At 37.9% G+C, this 19,210-nt stretch overlaps 1 protein-coding gene across 1 annotated transcript; it reads right to left on the minus strand.

The window, feature by feature from the left end:
* Positions 1 to 221: 221 nt before the first annotated feature.
* pmp22b (peripheral myelin protein 22b) lies at positions 222 to 12,328 on the minus strand. The gene is made up of 5 exons (XM_038296933.1): positions 12,177 to 12,328; positions 11,564 to 11,654; positions 10,517 to 10,610; positions 3,772 to 3,912; positions 222 to 2,038 (listed from the first exon to the last, which is right to left on the minus strand). The coding sequence occupies exons 2-5, from the start codon at positions 11,639 to 11,641 to the stop codon at positions 1,878 to 1,880; spliced, it is 474 nt and encodes a 157-aa protein (XP_038152861.1). The 5' UTR covers positions 11,642 to 11,654; positions 12,177 to 12,328; the 3' UTR covers positions 222 to 1,877.
* Positions 12,329 to 19,210: the final 6,882 nt, after the last annotated feature.

Consider the following 19,210-nt stretch of genomic DNA (forward strand, 5'->3'; position numbering starts at 1 on the left):
TCACAGTGGGCTGTTCCTTACAAGCTGAAGCCATCAGAGTTCCTCATCTCTGTTTACCTTAGAACTACCATTTTAAAATGATCCTTAAAGATCATTTTAAAATGGCGATGTTCTAATTTAAAAATTAAAGAAAACAAACTGTTGAAATCTGTCTGCACGGAATTAAAATGTGTATAAATGTGTATATGTGTGTGAGGAAAGTAAAAAATAAAACAAACCCATTTAGGTTTTAATAAACATTCTTTAATGGCTAAAATTGAAGTAGCTTGAGATGCGTTCTAAAGTTTAGATGTAAACAAAGCATTAACAACTGAAGGCTTTGGCTTCACAACGGCTATAAGGGCAGTTTTCATCAGAGGAATTCTCTTCTAACTGAACCCAAGGCCACAGTCAAGTAGCAATAAGCTTCGGAGTTAATGCTTGAACCTAAAAGGAGAGAAGTGAAGGACTGGTGGTTAAACAAGTCCTCTTGTATCTGATGTCCTGGGAGACATCCACACTGAAACATGAGCTGCATGTTCTGAGTAACTGGCATTTCGCTGTGCCTTGGCCCCAGTGCAGGTGACGCCCGTCACGTTCAGTATTTGTAACCACAAGCATAAGCAGACGAGTGTTGCAGTGGACTAAGCCTGCGTGCACGCAGGAGAGAGATCTTAAAGCATATAAACAACGACTTGCTGTCGTCCGCAAAGAGGCTAAAGATGAGACACCACTGAACTGGAAGTCTGTCCCTTCTAACGGTGGAGAACACAGTACCAGATAATATATATGGAGAGGTGCATGATTGAGGGGAGATTTTAAGCTACAGTCATACGTAGATGTATGCACAACACACAAAAAAATGTTTATAGTGTAGAAAGCAAAACCTTTACATCCTGACAGAAGAAACTGCTGCAACAGACTAACAGTTATATCATCACTGCAGCTCTATTTCCTCAAATATAGGGATTATACTTCAAATATTCCTTCAACATTTTCTTTGGTTTGTTTTGTTTTCTGCAGGAGACAAAGCCCTCATTTGTTATTTTCTATAAAATATTTCTTTTGAGGCTTTTTGGCTTCCTCATACTTAAAAAAAGCTGTCTAAAAACATCCAACTGAAAGCAAACAAGGTTTAAAATGAATATAATTCTCTGTGATTTGTTACTTGCAAAGCAATACGTCAGTGTTGGCCTCCGGGTGACTTTTACCCTCAATCTTAAACATCTACCATTTACAGTAACTGATGAGTACTAAGGGATGCTGGCAAAAAAATGAAAATAAATAAAATTCAGGCACTGCAAAGTGTTCCTCTCTTTCATTTTTCTAGAATAATTTCAAACTGAATACAAACAAAATAACTGCGTTTTGTATAATTGCTATCAGTAAAAGGAATGATAATTATATAGCACCATATTTTCGTTTAAAACAAGAAAAAAAATAAAAAAAAACACTAAATGACTTGCAAACTGGGAAACAGAAAAAGCTATGCTACACTCTAAGATGTTAACTCTATAATTAGTCTCTCATATTTCTAAACATGCATATAGTTAATATGACAAGTTTTTTTGCTTACTCTAAATTTTTGGCAGTTATGCAAACCAAATGGCAAAATAAAACAGCTTTTTATAATATCATACTTATAAACAAAGACAGGCATTTTTCAGCTAAAACAAAGCTCATAGTATCAACAGAGCAACACAAAAACTATGTACATACATGTAAAAAGTGTTATAAATAGGTTTTAACCATAGATACTATATACATCTTTAAACAGACAGTATTGGTATTCTGAATTGGGTTTTCTTTGGTGTTACTTCTTTGATATTGGCTTCACAACTTCAACTTCAGAAGGGATCTTCATAGGGTTACTGGGAGCACTGGGATGGAGGGGCGGTTCATTCTCGCTTCCTTAAGATGACGTAGATGAGTCCGCTGATGAGGGCCAGAGGGAAGGCCACCCACGCCAGGATGTAGGAGTAGCCGAACGTGTTATCCTTCGGCACCCAACCCGGACTCATTACCGTGTAGATGATGGCGCCGCTCATCACGAACAGACCTGAAGAAGAAGCGTAGAATAACAGCGCTGGTGAGCAGGAAAATGTTTCTGAAGCTGGATCGGTCTGCCCTTTATATTACATCATGGCCTCTCATGCGTACCGAACCCCCGTCTGGCCTTTGCCAGCCTTCCCAGCTTTCCGCCCACTACCCCTTGTCCAACATGGCATGACTTGTTTGTCAGACCCCCACACTGCCGGACCTAGCTGACATTTTAACTCGCCCAGCTGGCTCTTTTCCCAGCATCATTCCTGTTTGGCTGAGTGGGCAGCGGGTTGCCTGGCTCTGCACGGGTATGTCAGAAAAAAAAAAAACTGTCATTTTCCAAACAGAGCTGCATAGAGCCAACACAGTAGAGACACTTATTCTCCAAAGGGTTTGAAGCACAATAGACGAGTGGAGCATGAAAACCATTAGAGACTGACTCTGTCTTAATTCAATTCTCTATAAATAGAGAACAGTAAAGTGAGCATTCACTCTCTGTGTGTCTGTAGGTTGAATTTTGTACAGTCGCTCAGATCAGATGAGTTGAATATTTGCAATTTTGTTATTAGGGAAAAATTATACTAAAAAAAAAAAAGACCAACATTCTTTCACTGAATTGGAGAAACATAAAGACCCTTTAAACTTTATTGATGTATCACATTACAACCATAGACATAAACTAGATTACATATTTAGGGAATTATCCTAATAGAAAACTACTTCAGTACATTGAAGTTTGCTGAGACAGGGTTCCTACAGCATAAGGCAAGTTAACTTTAAGACTTTTTAATGCCACTTGAAATAAAAATTTAAGACCAAATTCACAAGAAACACAAGAAAAACCTGCTTGTGGCAACTTAACCTTAAAGGTTTATTTTAACATAAACCACTGCACTAATGTTTAAAACTTTGAAAAGCTTCCCATACAGGAAGAAAGCTAAAAACACACAAATGACAGATATATTTGAACAATTATTTAACTGAATTCACAAACTTTGTTTTAGCAGGGAACAAAACAAATCAGTTTTAAAGCCCCAACATAACCAGTGCTAAGTCTTTTTTGCAGCTATTTTTCTTTGTATGGTTTTCTTAGTATGTTTGATTTGGTGATAAGTGGAGGCGTTGCAGAGACAAGGGTGGAACTAAACTGAGAAATACCGGCTGTTTCTCTGTAACTCCATTTTGACGCTTTGTATTTTGTGCTTCGCATGTGCAACTCCACTGCCTTAATTCCCATCGTTCCGAGCTTGAATCGCTTCTTGCACAAAATAAACTGAGCCTCATGTTTGTTCCCTGGTTTTAGCCATGGAGAAAACTCTTGGCTGGAGACAATTTTCGTTACATTTACACTTGCTCATATTTTCCAGATAAAAAACGTAAATTGTGCATCTCCCAAATGTCCCGGCTGCAACAACGCTTTTATTGGTTCCGCTATCCGGACTGAACAATAATGGCGAGTCGTTTTTTTTTTTTTATTAAAAAAAAAAAAAAAAAGTCAATTTTAATGTTTTATTTAGATTACAAAAATAAGTTGTAATAAAAATTATCCTATTTATGATGTTCTAAAAAATTAAGACCTACGAAAGACTGATTTAAGACATTTTAATACCAATTAAGGCCTTAGTTTTATTTTGAAGAATTCAATGCCTTTTAAGACTTTAAGGACCCGCGGGAACCCTGTGAGAAGTGAGTGAAGCGTTACAGAGAGGAGATTCGGTTTATAATAAGTTTAGTTTGGGCTGAACTTACTGGCAATGATCTGGAAAGCTCCGGTGAGGAAGAATCTTCCGCCCTTCTGCAAAGTGAAGAGCTGGCAGAAGAAGAGGAAGAGAGACAGGCAGCTGAAGATGATGGAGAGGATCATGACAGCCTGGACGGCCTGAATCCACTCTGCAGGAGAGGAAGGAAGAGCTCAGTCAATAACTTTCATTGATCATTAGTCAGCATAAAATATACATAAGTTAACTGGAGGAGCACAAGAGAAGAGGAAACAAACATCAACCGGTTCTTTGGTAGGACATTTCTCTGATGGGCTGAAGGACCTTCATAATGACCAAGCCCTGGTTATGTTTACTTCTGGGAATGTTGTAATGGATCCTGCATAATGAAGCTCAGGTATCCCGTTTCCAAAAGCTCTCTGCACTCCTCACAGGAGGCCCTTAAACTCAATCTAAAAGATCAATCTGGACTGATTGCCCTCCACTGCCAGAGGCCATTATTAACCCATTAGATCTCTGTATTGGCTATGAACACACCAGCTGATGTTTCTCTGCCGTCTATTTTAGCATTCGGTTGTATGTTGTTTTGTCTGCATCAACATTTAAAAAGATTTTCCAGGCAGCATCCCTTTCTACTGTCGGTCTTCTGTCAGGCTGTCTGGGCTGTCATTCAGTGAAATTGCAAAAAATGAGTTAAGGTTTCAAAATGCCAGATGTTTGGTCATGCTCTTCCTTTACAGTCATTTAAATCAGATGACAAAGATGGTGTCAGAGTAACTCGTGATCTTCGTTGGGTGTTTGGTGCATCCACAGATTCAGTGTATTCTCATTATCAGTTCGTACGAAATCGTACGAAAAGTTATGCACCGTAATTTCGTATGTTTTGGACGTTTTTTTCGTGGTATTTCGTCGTATTTTTATGTCTTGCCTCGAGACAAGATATCCTTGTGCATGCGCATCTTACGCACCATTCAATAACATAGAATTTAACATACAATTAACCCTAACCCTAAGATACAAAACAGCAAGCAACCTAGAGAGCCATCAAGAAGTAATTATTGCACTGTTTTTCCCAGTTTTACGTCCGTCCACGGATCTGCTTTTTTCGTCTGTCTGGCTGCGCATGCGCACTGATCTGTTTTTTCGAGGAAAAACGTCCAAAACATACGAAATACTGTGCATAACTTTTCGTAGGATTTCATACGAACTGATAATGAGAATATGTTGACAGATTCTACAGTGTGACAGTTTATCTGATTAATAAGGGCTGCTTTTGGTTTTCATTTCATGGCTAACAAAAAAAAAAACAACAACAAAAAAAATATAGATGGAGGAACTCATCACCGATTGCTTGGAATCTTTCCCTTTTCTGCCAATTGGCTCTGATTGGTGATTGAAATAGAATTTCTAAAACCAACCAAAGTTTAGTTTAAACATACAAAAACTAAACAGCATGTACTTTCAAACATAGGAGAAACAGAGCAATTTGCACCTATTGTGAGTCCTTTTGTTAGAATTAAGCCGGGCATACACTGTGCGATATTTTCAATTGTTGCGCGCAGCTACAGCGACGTAACCGCAGGGTTTAATAGTTCACAGCTAACAATAAATGTTCTCACACTGTGCGACCCGAAACTCTGATGCAATCTACCTGCTCACATTGCTCGTCCAAAAACAACTGAATCAGAAACACTTTAATAATCCCAGTGGGAAATTACTAAATCCAATAAAAGTGAAAATCCAAGTAAAGTGATAAATCCAAGTAAAGTGATACGTGGCGTGCAAAATTGGGTGCATAAATGTCAATTACGTTATAGAGGTTGAACCTGTCAGACTCCGAGAGATGGCGCTGGTTGGTGAAGAACTCCCTTGTTTGCGCATGCACAGTTCTCGAGGTTCTGGTAAATCGGCTCGTAGCTGTGCTTCAACAGCAGGATTTGTCCATGAACGCCTCACGACGGCCGACTGAATTTCAAACATGTTTGATTGTCTCCTGACCTTACGATTCCTGATCGCGAGCTGGTCTTGAGAGGCTGATCGCCCCTCGCTACTCCCTGTACACTACATGACACAGGACGTACGATCAGGCTGAAAGTCGGCCCAATCGAAAAAATTCTTGCATGACTGGAGAATCATACCGAAAAAAAACAACAACAAAAAAACAAAAATTGTTCATGTTGAAGTTAAATGTTGGAAGATATTCGTCTTTGTGAGTATTGCTTTGCTTAGAAAGCACATGAATATGTGTTGAGATTATTTTGTGCAAAGAGTATAAGAAATGTCTCAGATACATTTGTGTTAAAGTTAAGTTAACTAAGTGTAGAATGTGCTGAGGATGTTCAGATACGAATATTAGTCAGTGATTAGTTTTTTCCTCTGTGTATTTCAGTTAAAAAAAAGAAATCAAAACCAGATTTTTGAATAAAGGTTCTTCAAAGAATGCAAGAAAAGCAAAAAGGGTAAAAAATCGTACAGTGTATGCCCGACTTTAGAATACCACCATAAGTGCAGTTAAAACAAATGTTGTTTCCCACCAGTATTATTCAGTGTTCTGTGAAGTGTGGAACTGTAAAGATGTATTGTGACCTTATGACCCCTCCTAGAGCTGGTCATGAAGAAGAAAACATGGTAACTGCAAAGATCAGAATCGGCAGATAAAGCGATTTAAAGATCGTCCAGCAAACTGTTATCATTGCACCTCTACTTTAAAGCCTTTAGTTTAATAAAATCAGATGAAGATAACTGCATAGATTTTCTGCATATATGGAATTTTTCTTCTGTAAAAACGAGTCTGTAAAAGAATCTGCTTAACATTTTATTTTCTATTAGGTTTCATACACCTAGAAATAAGATGAACAAGTAGAAATAAAATGAGTTTCTATTCGTATCTCCATGTCAGATTGTTTTTAAACCAGTAATATCAGCTTAATTCAAAAAGAATGCAAAAAAATGGCTTGTAGAGAGCCAAATTTGTGGGCACTAAGGTTTTCTGTGTGTATTTAAATAATTTATAATTATTTTACATTAATTGTATTTCTTAACTATGTTTTTTTTATGTAATTGGTATTGTAATTTTATCTTGTGGTTTTATACTTGTGTTTATTTTTAAGGTTGCCTTTTTTATAGCTGGCTGGGGGACTACCGATGAAAATTAGCACTCCTTAGCTAACTCGGGTATATTTACATTGTTTTAATGTTGATTAATGTACACTGTCCCCTTTCAAATAAACAATAAATAAAAATGAAAACAGCCAGTAAAAGTAAGCTGATCTGTTTCTCTATTCAGAAATGTTTCTGGTCATAAAAAACCCCCACAGACAATCCTGGTATGGAAACGGATCCATTATGCCTCTCCTGTTACGGTAACATTGTTTTAAAATTAGAGTTGGAATCTACGACGGCATCTCTATACACCTATATCTATAGTGCATTGCAGGATAGATACAATAAATCCCACTGATGGAGATTAAAGGGATTTTATATTTCATTCATACACAGATTATTCTCCAGCTTGTTAGACATGTCATCTGAGAGCAGGAGAGCAGCAAGGTGAAATACGATGCCATAATATGAAGTTAATATGTTTGGGAGCAGGACCACGCCCAAAATTACTCCTCCAGTTTCTCAAGCAGACTATTTTTACTCTACTCTTCCATTATTTTCAGTCTGTTGCGTTTCATTAACCCCACCCCCCCTTAACCTCTACCCTTTTCCCCTAGTCCCTCTTCATTCCATCGCTTCTTCCCCTTTTCATCCACCTTCCCCTCCCTTCCACTCTTTCATTCCATCATAATCTCCTTTTATCTTTCCCTCCATCACATAACTTTTCTCTCTTCTTTGTTGCGGCTTCATTCTGGGGCCTCCTATTCTGGCTCAGGAACAGAAATGGAACTGAATTCATTTTTTTTCCCCAGATTTTGCAACCAAGTTCAACCTTCATCCCTACATCACTTTCTTACAACACATTTTATAATTCCCATTTTTGTGGCGTTGTCCTTCCTCATGAAGCACATGTTAAATGAAGAAAAACAAATAGTTTTCTTTGTCATCATGCTTCCTTATCCTTCCATTAAGCTTGGTTCTCATACCTACTTTGTCTCTTTGTTCAAAATATTCAGGTAATTCCACAGATGGGTTGTTTTAATGGGGGAGCACTTAAAGCTATGGATAAACAGACAATGCATTATTCATTAATGCCAGTCAAGAGCAAACAGGAGGGCAAGTGAAATGCGCTTTTAGAGTCTGTAACATCTGGAGCTCTGCAGCAGCTGTTTTGGAGTGAAAATTGGAAGGAAACATGAAACCCTTCAAATCTCCAACACCAGGAGAAAGACGCGGTTCTTATGTTTTTAAATGTGATGGCTGACTCTGTGATAAGGACAGCAGGGCATTAATAATTAGCACTTCTTCTGAGGAACACATACCTCTGCTCTTCTTTAGGTTTCTTTTCTAGGAGGAAAAAGGAACATCGAGCATTTCCTGGTTGGCAGGAAAACCCGAATCCTTCTGCCAAATTTCACTGAGTTTCAAACAGGAAGGTGGCTGTGGTTTGTCTTTTTATCCAGACATGCTTTTTTTTTTTTATCCGACTGTTTTCAGAGGGTAACGGAGATTCTTCCTCACCGGCTAATTTTAGATCATGTAAACTGAATGAAGCAATTCTCCCGCCTGTTTAGATGTGCAACTAACCCCTAATGTGACAACTGTGTGCAACTCTGATCATTTTGTTACCTTGATAACAAAGAAAGTTCCCCTTAAGTTAGAGGAAACTGCAAAGAATGTGATGAAGATGGTGGTGGTTATGATTCACCATCTTCTTTCTGTCTGACTCGGGTTGCTCATCAGAGCTGCAGAAGCGGCATCTTCCACAGCCAAAAGCTGCCAGAAAAGCAAATCCCCCCTGTAATTGACATTTATGCACTTTTTTTGGCACGCCACGTATCACTTTACTTGGATTTATCACTTTAGTTGGATATTCACTTTATTTGAAGTTAGTTTTTACATATGCATAGATATACGTACATACATACACTAGAAAAACCATCTAGAAATAAGTAAAAATTTCTTAAATTTAGTGCATTTATCCTTAATTCGAGTAGGTAATTGAGAAAGTTTGCCAATGAAATTAGTATTTTTACTCTTAAAATAAGATCATTAGATAATATGCACTTGAAATAAGACAATGCAATTGTGTTTTCTTATTTTAAGTGTAAATTGTCTTGTTCCATTGGCAAAATGTCTCTTTTACCTTCTTAATCCAAGAACACATGCACTTATTTTAAGAAAAAATTACTTAACTAGATTGTGTTTTTTTTCCAGTGTATATACAGATATATATATATATATATATATATATATATATATATATATATAAAAAAAAACTGTAGCTGGAGCGTGTACACTGGAGAAAATTTAAATCTAGATAAGTAATTTTTTCTTAAAATAAGTGCATTTATTCTTGAATTGAGGAGGAAAAAGGGACATTTTGCCAATGGAACAAGACAACTTCCACTTAAAATAAGGAAACACAATTGCATTGTCTTATTTCAAGTGCACGTTATCTAATTATCTAATTTTAAGAGTAAAAATAATCATTCCACTGGCAAAGTATCTAATTTACCTACTAAAATTAAGGGTAAATACACTTAATTTAGGAAATTTTAACTTATTTCTAGATCGTTTTTCCAGTGTAACAAAAAGGAATTTCCCTCTGGGATTATTACACTGGAAAAATTATCTAGAAACAAGTAAAAAAATATCTTAAGTTAAGTGTATATACCCTTAATTTAAGTAGGTAAATGAGATGGTTTGCCAATGGAATGAGTATTTTTACTCTAAAAATGAGATAATTAGACAATATGCACTTGAAATAAGACAATGCAATTGTGCTTCCTTATTTTAAGTGTAAATTGTCTTGTTCCATTGGCAAAATATTTCTTTTACCTCCTGCACTTGTTTTAAGAAAAATTCTGATTTTTTCCAGCATTTCTGATTCTGAAACCCAGGAACAACACACACGCTCATTCCTTCCTGAATAAACACCATGCATCCCTGCAGCAATAAAAGCAAGTAAAACAAACATTATGCCGCGTTAAACTACACACTGGAGTGTTCAAGCACTGCTGGCTTAGAGGGTTCATTCTAGACGACTGACATCAGCGGCCGGCTGCAGCAGCTGCACCCATGTGAGAAAAACTTAGTTACCTCAATACGTTTGTGTCTGCAAAAGTTCTTATGACATAATTTGTTTGAAATAAAATCTATTTATCTTTAATCTCCAGCTGGAGTCTCTGTGCATAAATCTCTCCTGCTGTAGCTGCTGTCTGATGTTTCTTTTACAGTATGATCTCTGCAAACCAACTCTGGACACACTGATCTGACTATTGGCACACCCCCCCCCTCAACATGCCATGTCCTGTGGCCCCCTCCCCACACACACACAAATCCAACCACCCCGTCATGGACAACTTTGGATACTCTCTCCAGCCCCACCCAGGTCATTCACAGCTCGCTGCACGCTTGTCACTAAGTACTCTCCAACATGAGGCCTTATTATAGAATCACACCATGACTATTTATACAACGGGAGCCAATCTGCAAGCGGCACTGCAGCATTCTCTACCCTAGATGGCACCAGAGTCACAGAGGCGCTACGACACACCCACCTCTGCAGTAGGACAGAAGTTCCTCTCACCTCACCAAAGATTTTAAACCATGAAAAACATGCAGATACAGAACTTGGCGGCTAAATGTAGAGAAACATGCAGCTGTCCGACCTCCAGTTGATGCTCCGCTGCAGACGTATCCCATAGCGTCCAACGTACAGTTTTTCCAGAGGTCTGCGGTGCCATCTTCTGCTGTTGTCCATACCTGCAGTAGGATAATATGTGAATAATTTCCATACCAAGGGTGTCACATCAGTTAGCTTTTAAACATGGTACACTAAAAGACAAAAGAAACAATAATGAAAGCTGCAGTTTTCTGGGTACAAAGCTTAAGTGAACAGATTACATGAATTATAACTCACTTGGTACCATTGAAGTTGATTTTTGCATTTTCTAAAACAACAATTTAAAAATCCTCCTGTTTTTCTTCAACAGTTCTTGAGTTAACAGTCATGTTGTGTCAAACAGGGCTTATAATCCCACATATGGAATAAGAATCAACTGGTCGAAATAAGGGTCAGAAGAAAGTCCTTAGAAAATAGAATGGATTTAATTAAGTAAATATTTATTTTATGGAGATTTATCTACATAATGCAGGAAAATATAAAGCAAATAAAACAGCACACCTGGGTATTAAAATGTTAATTTCTATGTATGATTAAGTGCATACAGAACTAACCTGAAGCTTCAAAAAAAATAATTTACTCACATTTCAACTCACATTTTTACCCATTTACTTAAACAATTAAAAATTTTTTACAGTTTTTTTAAGGAAACTGAAGATAAAAATGTTAATATAAACTAAAAAGCAGACTGATAAAAATTGTTTTATCCCTTTGAGTCTGTTAACGATCTGATTATGGTCACAGATTATGAACCCAAATCAACTCCCAGTGACCTCCTGCTGGTAATAATTATTTATTAGAGTAACATTAGAATAACTACTAGACTAGATGTCCACCAGGTTGATATAAATTCACAGAGCAAATACCAAATGTTTCTTTGTAGACAGAACTTTTCTATTTCCAAACTGTTGTGTTAAAATGGGTGCCCAGTTTCATCCTTTGAGGCAAATCACAAATGGCTTTTAAAATGATTAGACCAATTCTGTGATGCTGCATTTCTTTAGATAATCTCAGCAGCTGCAGGTTTACTCACACTGACGATTGTTGAGACAAACAGGAGAACAAGAGCAGCAATGTGCAGGAAGACGATTCCCAGCAGCAGGATCAGCATCTTCTCAGATTATCTGAGGATAGAGAAAATAGCATCAAGTCTTTTAGGCTGGAAGAGCTGGTTGTGTGGAGATTTTAACCTTCTGGGTGTGTCTGAAGCATTTGCAGATAGAGGAGAAACTTTTACCTCACTTTAAAGATAAATTGAATTACTACACTAATGTGGGTAAAAACTGTATCTCGCCCTGAGCCATCTAACCACCAATTTCACTAACATCTTAAACATTAAAGCTCCTCTAAACGATTAAAAAATTACTTTAAATTGAATATATCTGATTTTTTTCTTCTTTTTCTAATAAAATTGTTGCATTTTAAAACAGTTGAATGGATCTAATATTGAGCAAAACTGGAATATTTGCATTAATGGGGATTAATCTGGGGAGGTAGAAGAACCAAAATGTTTTAACTATCAAATTAATCTTTCCGGTTCCAGCTCGGTCCAGTCCGTGCGCGCTCCAGCAAACACCAAAGCGCGTTTCCGCCTGAATCTAAGCGTTCATCAGGAGTTTAGAGGAAAGTGAATATAGTTAACTTACAGGCGAGAGGCTCGTATCCCAGAAAAGAAGCAAAAAGCAAGAAGCGATGCAAGTTTTCCTCCTGATAGAGTCCAACAGCGGATCTCCTCCTTCCTGTAAAGTCCTCCTCTAACTAGATTGATCCCAGCGCTGACGTCCTGTTATAAAGTGTCTCATTATGGAAGAACAACGCCTCGCGTGCGTAGCTGCGTCACAGAGTGACCTCCTGGACCGTGGGCAGGGATTTCTAATATTTACTAACTGTGCGTAATTACGGGGTTGCTGTGGATACCGAGCTACTGTAAATGTGACCAGTGGCTCATTGTTTGGCTGTCCTGGTAACCAAAGGGAACTACTTGCTTTCTAGGATTGTTTGCAGTGTTTTTGCTCTGCATGTTAGAAAAAATAAAGGTATTTTAATTGTATTCATAAAGCATTTCTATTGCAAGTTAGTAAAGAAAACTACGGAGAAGGATTAGGGCCACTGAAAAAAATAATAAAAAAGGTTAACTGATTTTTAAATTTTATTTCAGTTTAGTATGGGGGGAAAAGTCAGAATTCTGACTTTATCTCAAAATTCTGACTTTTTTCTCAGAATTCTGACTTTAATCTCAGAGTTCTGACTTTATCTCAGAATTCTAACTTTTTTCTCAGAATTCTGACTTTAATCTCAGAGTTCTGACTTTAATCTCAGAATTCTAACTTTTTTTTTCAGAATTCTGACTTTAATCTCAGAATTCTGACTTGAATTCTGACTTTTTTCTCAGAATTCTGACTTTAATCTCAGAATTCTGACTTTAATCTGACTTTAATCTCAGAATTCTAACTTTTTTCTCAGAATTCTGACTTTAATCTCAGAATTCTAATTTTTTTCTCATAATTCTGACTTTAATCTCAGAATTCTAACTTTTTTTTCTCAGAATTCTGACTTTAATCGCAGAATTCTGACTTTTTTCTCAGAATTCTGACTTTAATCTCAGAATCCTGACAGCTAACAAACATGTTAGCATCAAGCCATAGCCATGTCTGTTTTAGAGACTAGCTCTCTTGTTTTAATGACCTTCTGCTCCTCCATTAATAAGGGGACCCCTCGGGCACGTAAAAAGTTGCCTAATTCCGTCATTTTCCACCAATGTGTCACTGGCCCTCAAACAACTCACATATTTGTCAGTGAAGCTGAGTGCTCCCACATCTCTTCCTTCATGGTGCCCATCTACATTAAAATCCAAAATTCTGAAATTAAAGTCAAAATTCTGAGAAAAAAGTCAGAATTCTGAGAAAAAAAGTTAGAATTCTGAGATTAAAGTCAGAACTCTGAGAAAAAAGTCAGAATTCTGACTTTTTTCCCCATACTAAATTGAAATAAAATTTTAAAATCAGTAAACTTTTTTTTTTCAGTGGCCCTAATCCTCTTCCGTAGAAAGCATCATAAATACTGTTAAAAAAATCTCTATGTGTAAAATGACAACTCTACATCTTAAACAATGAAACCTCCCCAACCGGAAACACTTTATCAGATCCACTTCACACCAACATGAGAGGAGATTAGAACATGTTAAACTCAGATAGCCCCCATCAACATCTTCTCCCTGTTCCTCTACACTAAGCAGAGGTTGGTGCTCCAAACACTTGTCTGTTCAGAACCAACACTTCAGCTCTCAAGGGCAAAAACAAATAGAGAGTTTAGATACCAGATATATATCTAGAGGTGCTTTGTCTCAGTGCGTATCCCTTTAAGTTAAATGCTGCTGCTTTATTCAAAACCTGGATTGTATGTAATAAAGTCCATGTATAATAAGGATACATAAACAGCTCATTTTATTTCAGTGTTAAATTCTGTTTAAAGTAACATTTTAAATTAAAAATCTCTCCGGACCACAGCTGGTGTTGATTTTCTTTATTTGGACACTGCTGATTTTTAATCAGTTACCCCTGGTCTACTGGATGAAAAAGCAGAGGACTTGAAATTTCCCAAAATGCACCTTGAAAAGTAGTGATCATGGATTGGTTAACAGACGAGCAGATATATCCCAGTTTGCTTTTCGAGAGCTTGTCTCACAAAGCATTATGGGATTTGCCGACTAATAACAAAGATGGCGCAGGTAGCGTGAGAGGAGGTGGAGCCATGTGACCAATAGGGTGCGAAAAGCAGTGATCATCTGTCAGAACGATAGGTTAACTGAGTTCACTATAAATTCCACTATATAGTCTCCACTCTATATAGTGATTGATGGGTTTATGGGTTAGGGCGGAGCTTCAGACATAGCTCATGCCTTTATGGACCTTGCTTTGTGCTCTGGTGCACAGCCATGTTGGCAGAGGAAGGGGCCAGATTCAAACTGTTGTCATAAAGTTTGGGACGTTGTTCAAAATCACACCGAAGATTGTTTGCAATCTTTTTGGACTCTGTGCTTCAGCATCCTCTGACCTCACTCCAGCAGTTTAAGGGGCCTACCACTTCCTGGCTGAGTTACCGTTGTTTCCAAACACTTCCATTTTCTGATGTTACGGCCATCCAATTCCAGTCTCACACTGGAATTCAATGACCACCTAAGAGCAACCTATTCATTCTAAAATGTTTGCAGCAACACTCTGCATGCCTAGGTGCTTGATTTTATACACCTGTGACCATGAAAATGAAATGATTGGAACACCTGATTCCAGCTATTTAGATGGGTAATATATAGTATTTTAAATCAGCCCCCTGAGGTAAAAGCTTTGTTAAATTTTGGGCTAATTTTTCATGATCAGTCTTTCGTATCTTGACACAAAAAACAGTGCAGATACATGTTTCCATTCTGTTCGTAAAATTGCTGAATATTGCAAAATTTATGAACTAGGGATGCACGATATAATCGGCCCCCTATCGGTATCGGCCTTAAAACTGAATATCAGACATCGGCCACCCCACCGATATTTAACCCGATATTTGATCAGCTTCTTCTTCTTCCTCAAAAACATCTTTTTTACAGACTTAAAAACTTCTAAAGACGAGGGAAAAAATATTGATACATTAAAATAACCCAATATCTTCATATGCTGATATATTGCCATTTAAAAACACCATATCAATCTCTTTTACTAATGAAATATTGCTATATGTCATCGTTATGCTACGAAATCCCCCGAAAATTCACAAAATTTTGCCATATTTTTTTATGTTGATATAGTGACGCGGTATCGATCTATTTTACTAACAAAATCGCACAAGAATTTGCAAAATATCACGAGTTTGTAACAGAACGATGAAATTTCACGAGATTTTGAAAGTAAAATAGATCGATACCGCGTTTTTAAAAATCAATTTGATATCAGCATATGAAAATATATTTGAGTATATTATTTTTCAAAGTGTCAGAAATGGATAACAAAACTGCTATTTTCAATGACTACTTATTTTTGTCCAGCTTTAACATCGGTATCGATATCGGTTATCGGCTACATGAGTTTTAAAATATCGGCATATCGGATATCGGCCAAAATCCCAATATCGTGCATCCCTATTATGAACTCTTGCAAAGCACTGTAGCTGTAGAGCATTTTGTTTATCCAAAGTTCCTTTTAGATTCTGTTTACTGAATAATCTTGATATGAGTCTGTTTACATTTGAAGTAAATTGCATCCAATTAGTATCAGTCAATGTTTGGGAAAACCTGACATAAGATAATTTTAGTCCATTTGGAACCAAAGAGTTGAAGCCCAGCTCTCATGGGAGAGCCCATAGCAAACATTCTGACATAGATCTGCAGCACCGACTGACATTTCATCTTTGTCGTCAGACACCAGGACTTATGTCCACGTTAGCGCTACAGACTGTTGGAGGGGATTCCAGAGCGAATGATAGGACCTCAGCCAAGAGCAGTAAATCTGCACTGAGCACATACATGGACAGGAAAGCACTACATTCCAACCACAAGAGATACATTTATTCCATCAAAAGGCTTCTAAGATATTAAACATAATAAAGAGGTAGTCTGCAGCCGAAAAGTGATGTTAAAATAAAGTATTGTATTTATTATTAAATTAGCCAGCTCAGTCTATTATCTGAGAAGCTGAACCAGCTCATATTCGCAGCAGATAGTTTTCAGCTTTTCTGAGACAGAGGGTCCAGTTGATGCCCCTCAGGGTTCGGGGGTGGAAGCCTATCTGGGTCACTTTCCAACCGCTTGGGAATGTGGCCCTCTGCCTTGAGTTTCAGCTCATGGCAGCTGCTGGTGGTCCAGAGTTTGTGTCCTGCAGTCAGCACATCAGGTGTCACGTTCCCATGATCCACTTTCTGCTGGACAGTAACATCACCCCCTCCCTAAAGCCTTAGCTGGAGTTGGACTCATCTCACATAATCTTTTTTGGCTCTAGTCATTGTTTACAGGCAGGCGAGGAGATTTCTAAGATGATATTACACAGAATACAGCACCTAGTAAAATGACAGACCCTTTCTCAAATTGTATAACGTAATAGTAAATAACTGTGAAGTAAAAGGAAAATTTTGTTTGGAATTTTAAAGTTTTTATCAATATCAAGGCTACAAGGTTTGGATGTACATGTGAATAGTTCAGTAAAGATAAACCTTCACTACAGTTAGAGCTGCAAGTCATTTCTCTCTGTAAATCTTGTTCATGATAAGAATGAACATTTAGTTTCTTCCAAATAGGCCAAGTAGTATTGCAAATAGATCATGCACCCCATGCATGAAGCTGGTGCTGAACTGGAGAGCTCCTTCAGTGCCAGCCTGCTGCACCTTAAATGCACCAGGGAGCATTATCACAGATCCTTCCTCCCAGCAGCTGTAACACTTTATAACCACCACTGTTCCCAACAACCTCAATAAGTTGTTACATTCATGCTGGTTTTGCACAGTTTCCACCTTAGTCAGTTAAATAACCTGCTGCTGTCATTTTGCACATCTCTGATGTTGCTGCTATTTTTCAAATATTCATTACTGTAAAAATGTCCATAGCTGTATATCGGTTATTTATTCTGTAGATGCACAGGTTTTTTTTTTGTTAAAACCCTTCAGAGTACCGCATTTCATTTATTTTTTAACTCTTCATTATTATGTTATTCTTCTACACTTTTCTTCGGTCCACGTTTGTGTAACCATTATTTTCTCTAATATTTTTGCTGCTCTAAAAACCACATTTTCCCCCACTGTAGGAGAATAAAGGGATTTTCTATTCTATTTTATTCTTCTTTCAATGATAAGCTGCATTAGCCTCGTGAGGCCATCCTGATCTCGCGAGCTTTCAAGGTTTCACTCGCTAATCAGTCTGGAGACTCTCCGTTAAAGAAAATTTGGAGCCGTTCACCAAACGAACGTCCAATCAGCGTTGGCTTTGAGGCGGGTTGAGGTGTGACGCAACGAGAAGCGCAACAGTTCAGTCTAAAGAACATGGCGGCTTCAGCCGATGAAACTAGCGAGCAAGTTTTATCAGAATTACAGAGTATTTCTTCACTGAAAGAAGAGCAAAACACTGCTCTGGAGGCTTTTCTCAGAGGAAAAGATGTTTTTGCTCTTCTCCCGACTGGTTTCGGCAAGAGTTTGATCTATCAATTGGCTCCTCTTCGTCGTCGCTCTGTTACGTCATATGCTTCGTTTATCAGAATGGTTTATTTGGCCCGTCTATCACCAACATAGGCCAATCAGCTAACCAGTATTTTCGCCCCTTCCCAAAATTACTTCAACGGAAGGTTTCCAGATGGATATGCGGAGCAAATCCATCTGGCGGAGTCAGGTTAAAGCTGCATATTATCAGCCACAAAAAACCTACTAGAAGGTATGAGACTGATAACCACTAATAAAAGGCCATTTTTTTTGGATGATCACATCTGAAACAGTGCTGTGTGAGGAGTTGTAAAGTCAACAGCACAATGCAAGTGTTTTAGAAGGACTGAATGCTCAGTGAATCAATGCAAACAGCTTGGTTTCCATAGATAGTTAACATGGTAACCAAAACTTTCTGTATGGTTCTATTGAATTATCTTTGTGACGTGCCTCGGGATGGCATGTGCTCTATAGTGTTGATATACAAAGAAACTATTCTGCTTTTATCTGATTAATGTTTAAACCTTGGTTCCTTCCACATATATCAACATGCATGGAGGTCAGTAATGTTCAGTCTTTCCCCTACAAGGCGGAATAATGCATTTATTTCTTTTCACACTCGGATAAGGAAAACATGTTGTCCATAGTGGATTCTACCTGAGCTGTGGATTCCTGCAGCTCCTCCGGGGTTAAGATGGATCCTTCCGTTTTCTTTCAGTTTTAGTTGAGTCTGTGGCTCAATCCCAATACCTCAAATCAGTAAGGACACTTAAGCAATCCCTAGATGCTGCTAGGTACAACAGTTGCCCATAATCCTTTGCGTGACAGACCTTACAGGTAGCTTTTTTCCAATGTGACGCATGCTAATGGTCCCAACCTTATATGTTTTGGGTTTTATAAAAGAAAGCTCCATCCATTTGCTACATTTGTGTCTTTTTGTTGTTCTCTTCTCAATGGCTGTCGACCCAATTTTACCTGTTTCATTAATCTGTCAGTTGCATAATAACATCCACGAGGCTGGGGGATTTTTAGATTCACTAAAACAGTCCATAAATCATTTCAAACACTGAATAATGTTCTTGCTGTTGTCCCCGCAAAAGGTGAAGTGATAGGAGCTAGGAACAGGAGCTCAGAGATACAGTCTGAGGAAGGGGTCTTCATCGTTTTCCAGGCCAAAGACCCCCAAACTGATGGAGGGATGGATCCGGGACCTCCTAATTATATATCTTGTATGAAATTGTGTTATATCAAACTGGTCCTATAGTCACTCTATTACAGATGGAGTCATGTAACGAAAGTAATTTCTCCCTGGGATTATTAAAGTATTTCTAATTCTGATTCCTGGTTGATGGGACAGGTGTTGTGAATGAAACGGTCACATGTTGAAAGAGCTCCTGTGTGTCGCTGAATGTGTGCATTGATGACTGAAAGACATCTTCTGCCTTTCTGTTTACTTTAGTCTGTTGAATTCATGTCAATGTGGATTTTTAAGACATTTCAAATAGTAGACAAA

The sequence above is a fragment of the Cyprinodon tularosa genome, unplaced genomic scaffold, assembly GCF_016077235.1.
Source record: "Cyprinodon tularosa strain WSP-4 unplaced genomic scaffold, ASM1607723v1 ctg38, whole genome shotgun sequence".
Classification (NCBI taxonomy): domain Eukaryota; kingdom Metazoa; phylum Chordata; class Actinopteri; order Cyprinodontiformes; family Cyprinodontidae; genus Cyprinodon; species Cyprinodon tularosa.

Coding starts and splice junctions, on each gene's coding strand:
- pmp22b (XM_038296933.1), bottom strand. CDS start 11,641: ATGCTGATCCTGCTGCTGGGAATCGTCTTCCTGCACATTGCTGCTCTT. Junction 10,611..11,563: donor TTGTCTCAACAATCGTCAGT/GTGAGTAAACCT, acceptor ATCCTACTGCAG/GTATGGACAACAGCAGAAGA. Junction 2,039..3,771: donor AGCTTTCCAGATCATTGCCA/GTAAGTTCAGCC, acceptor CTTCTTCTTCAG/GTCTGTTCGTGATGAGCGGC.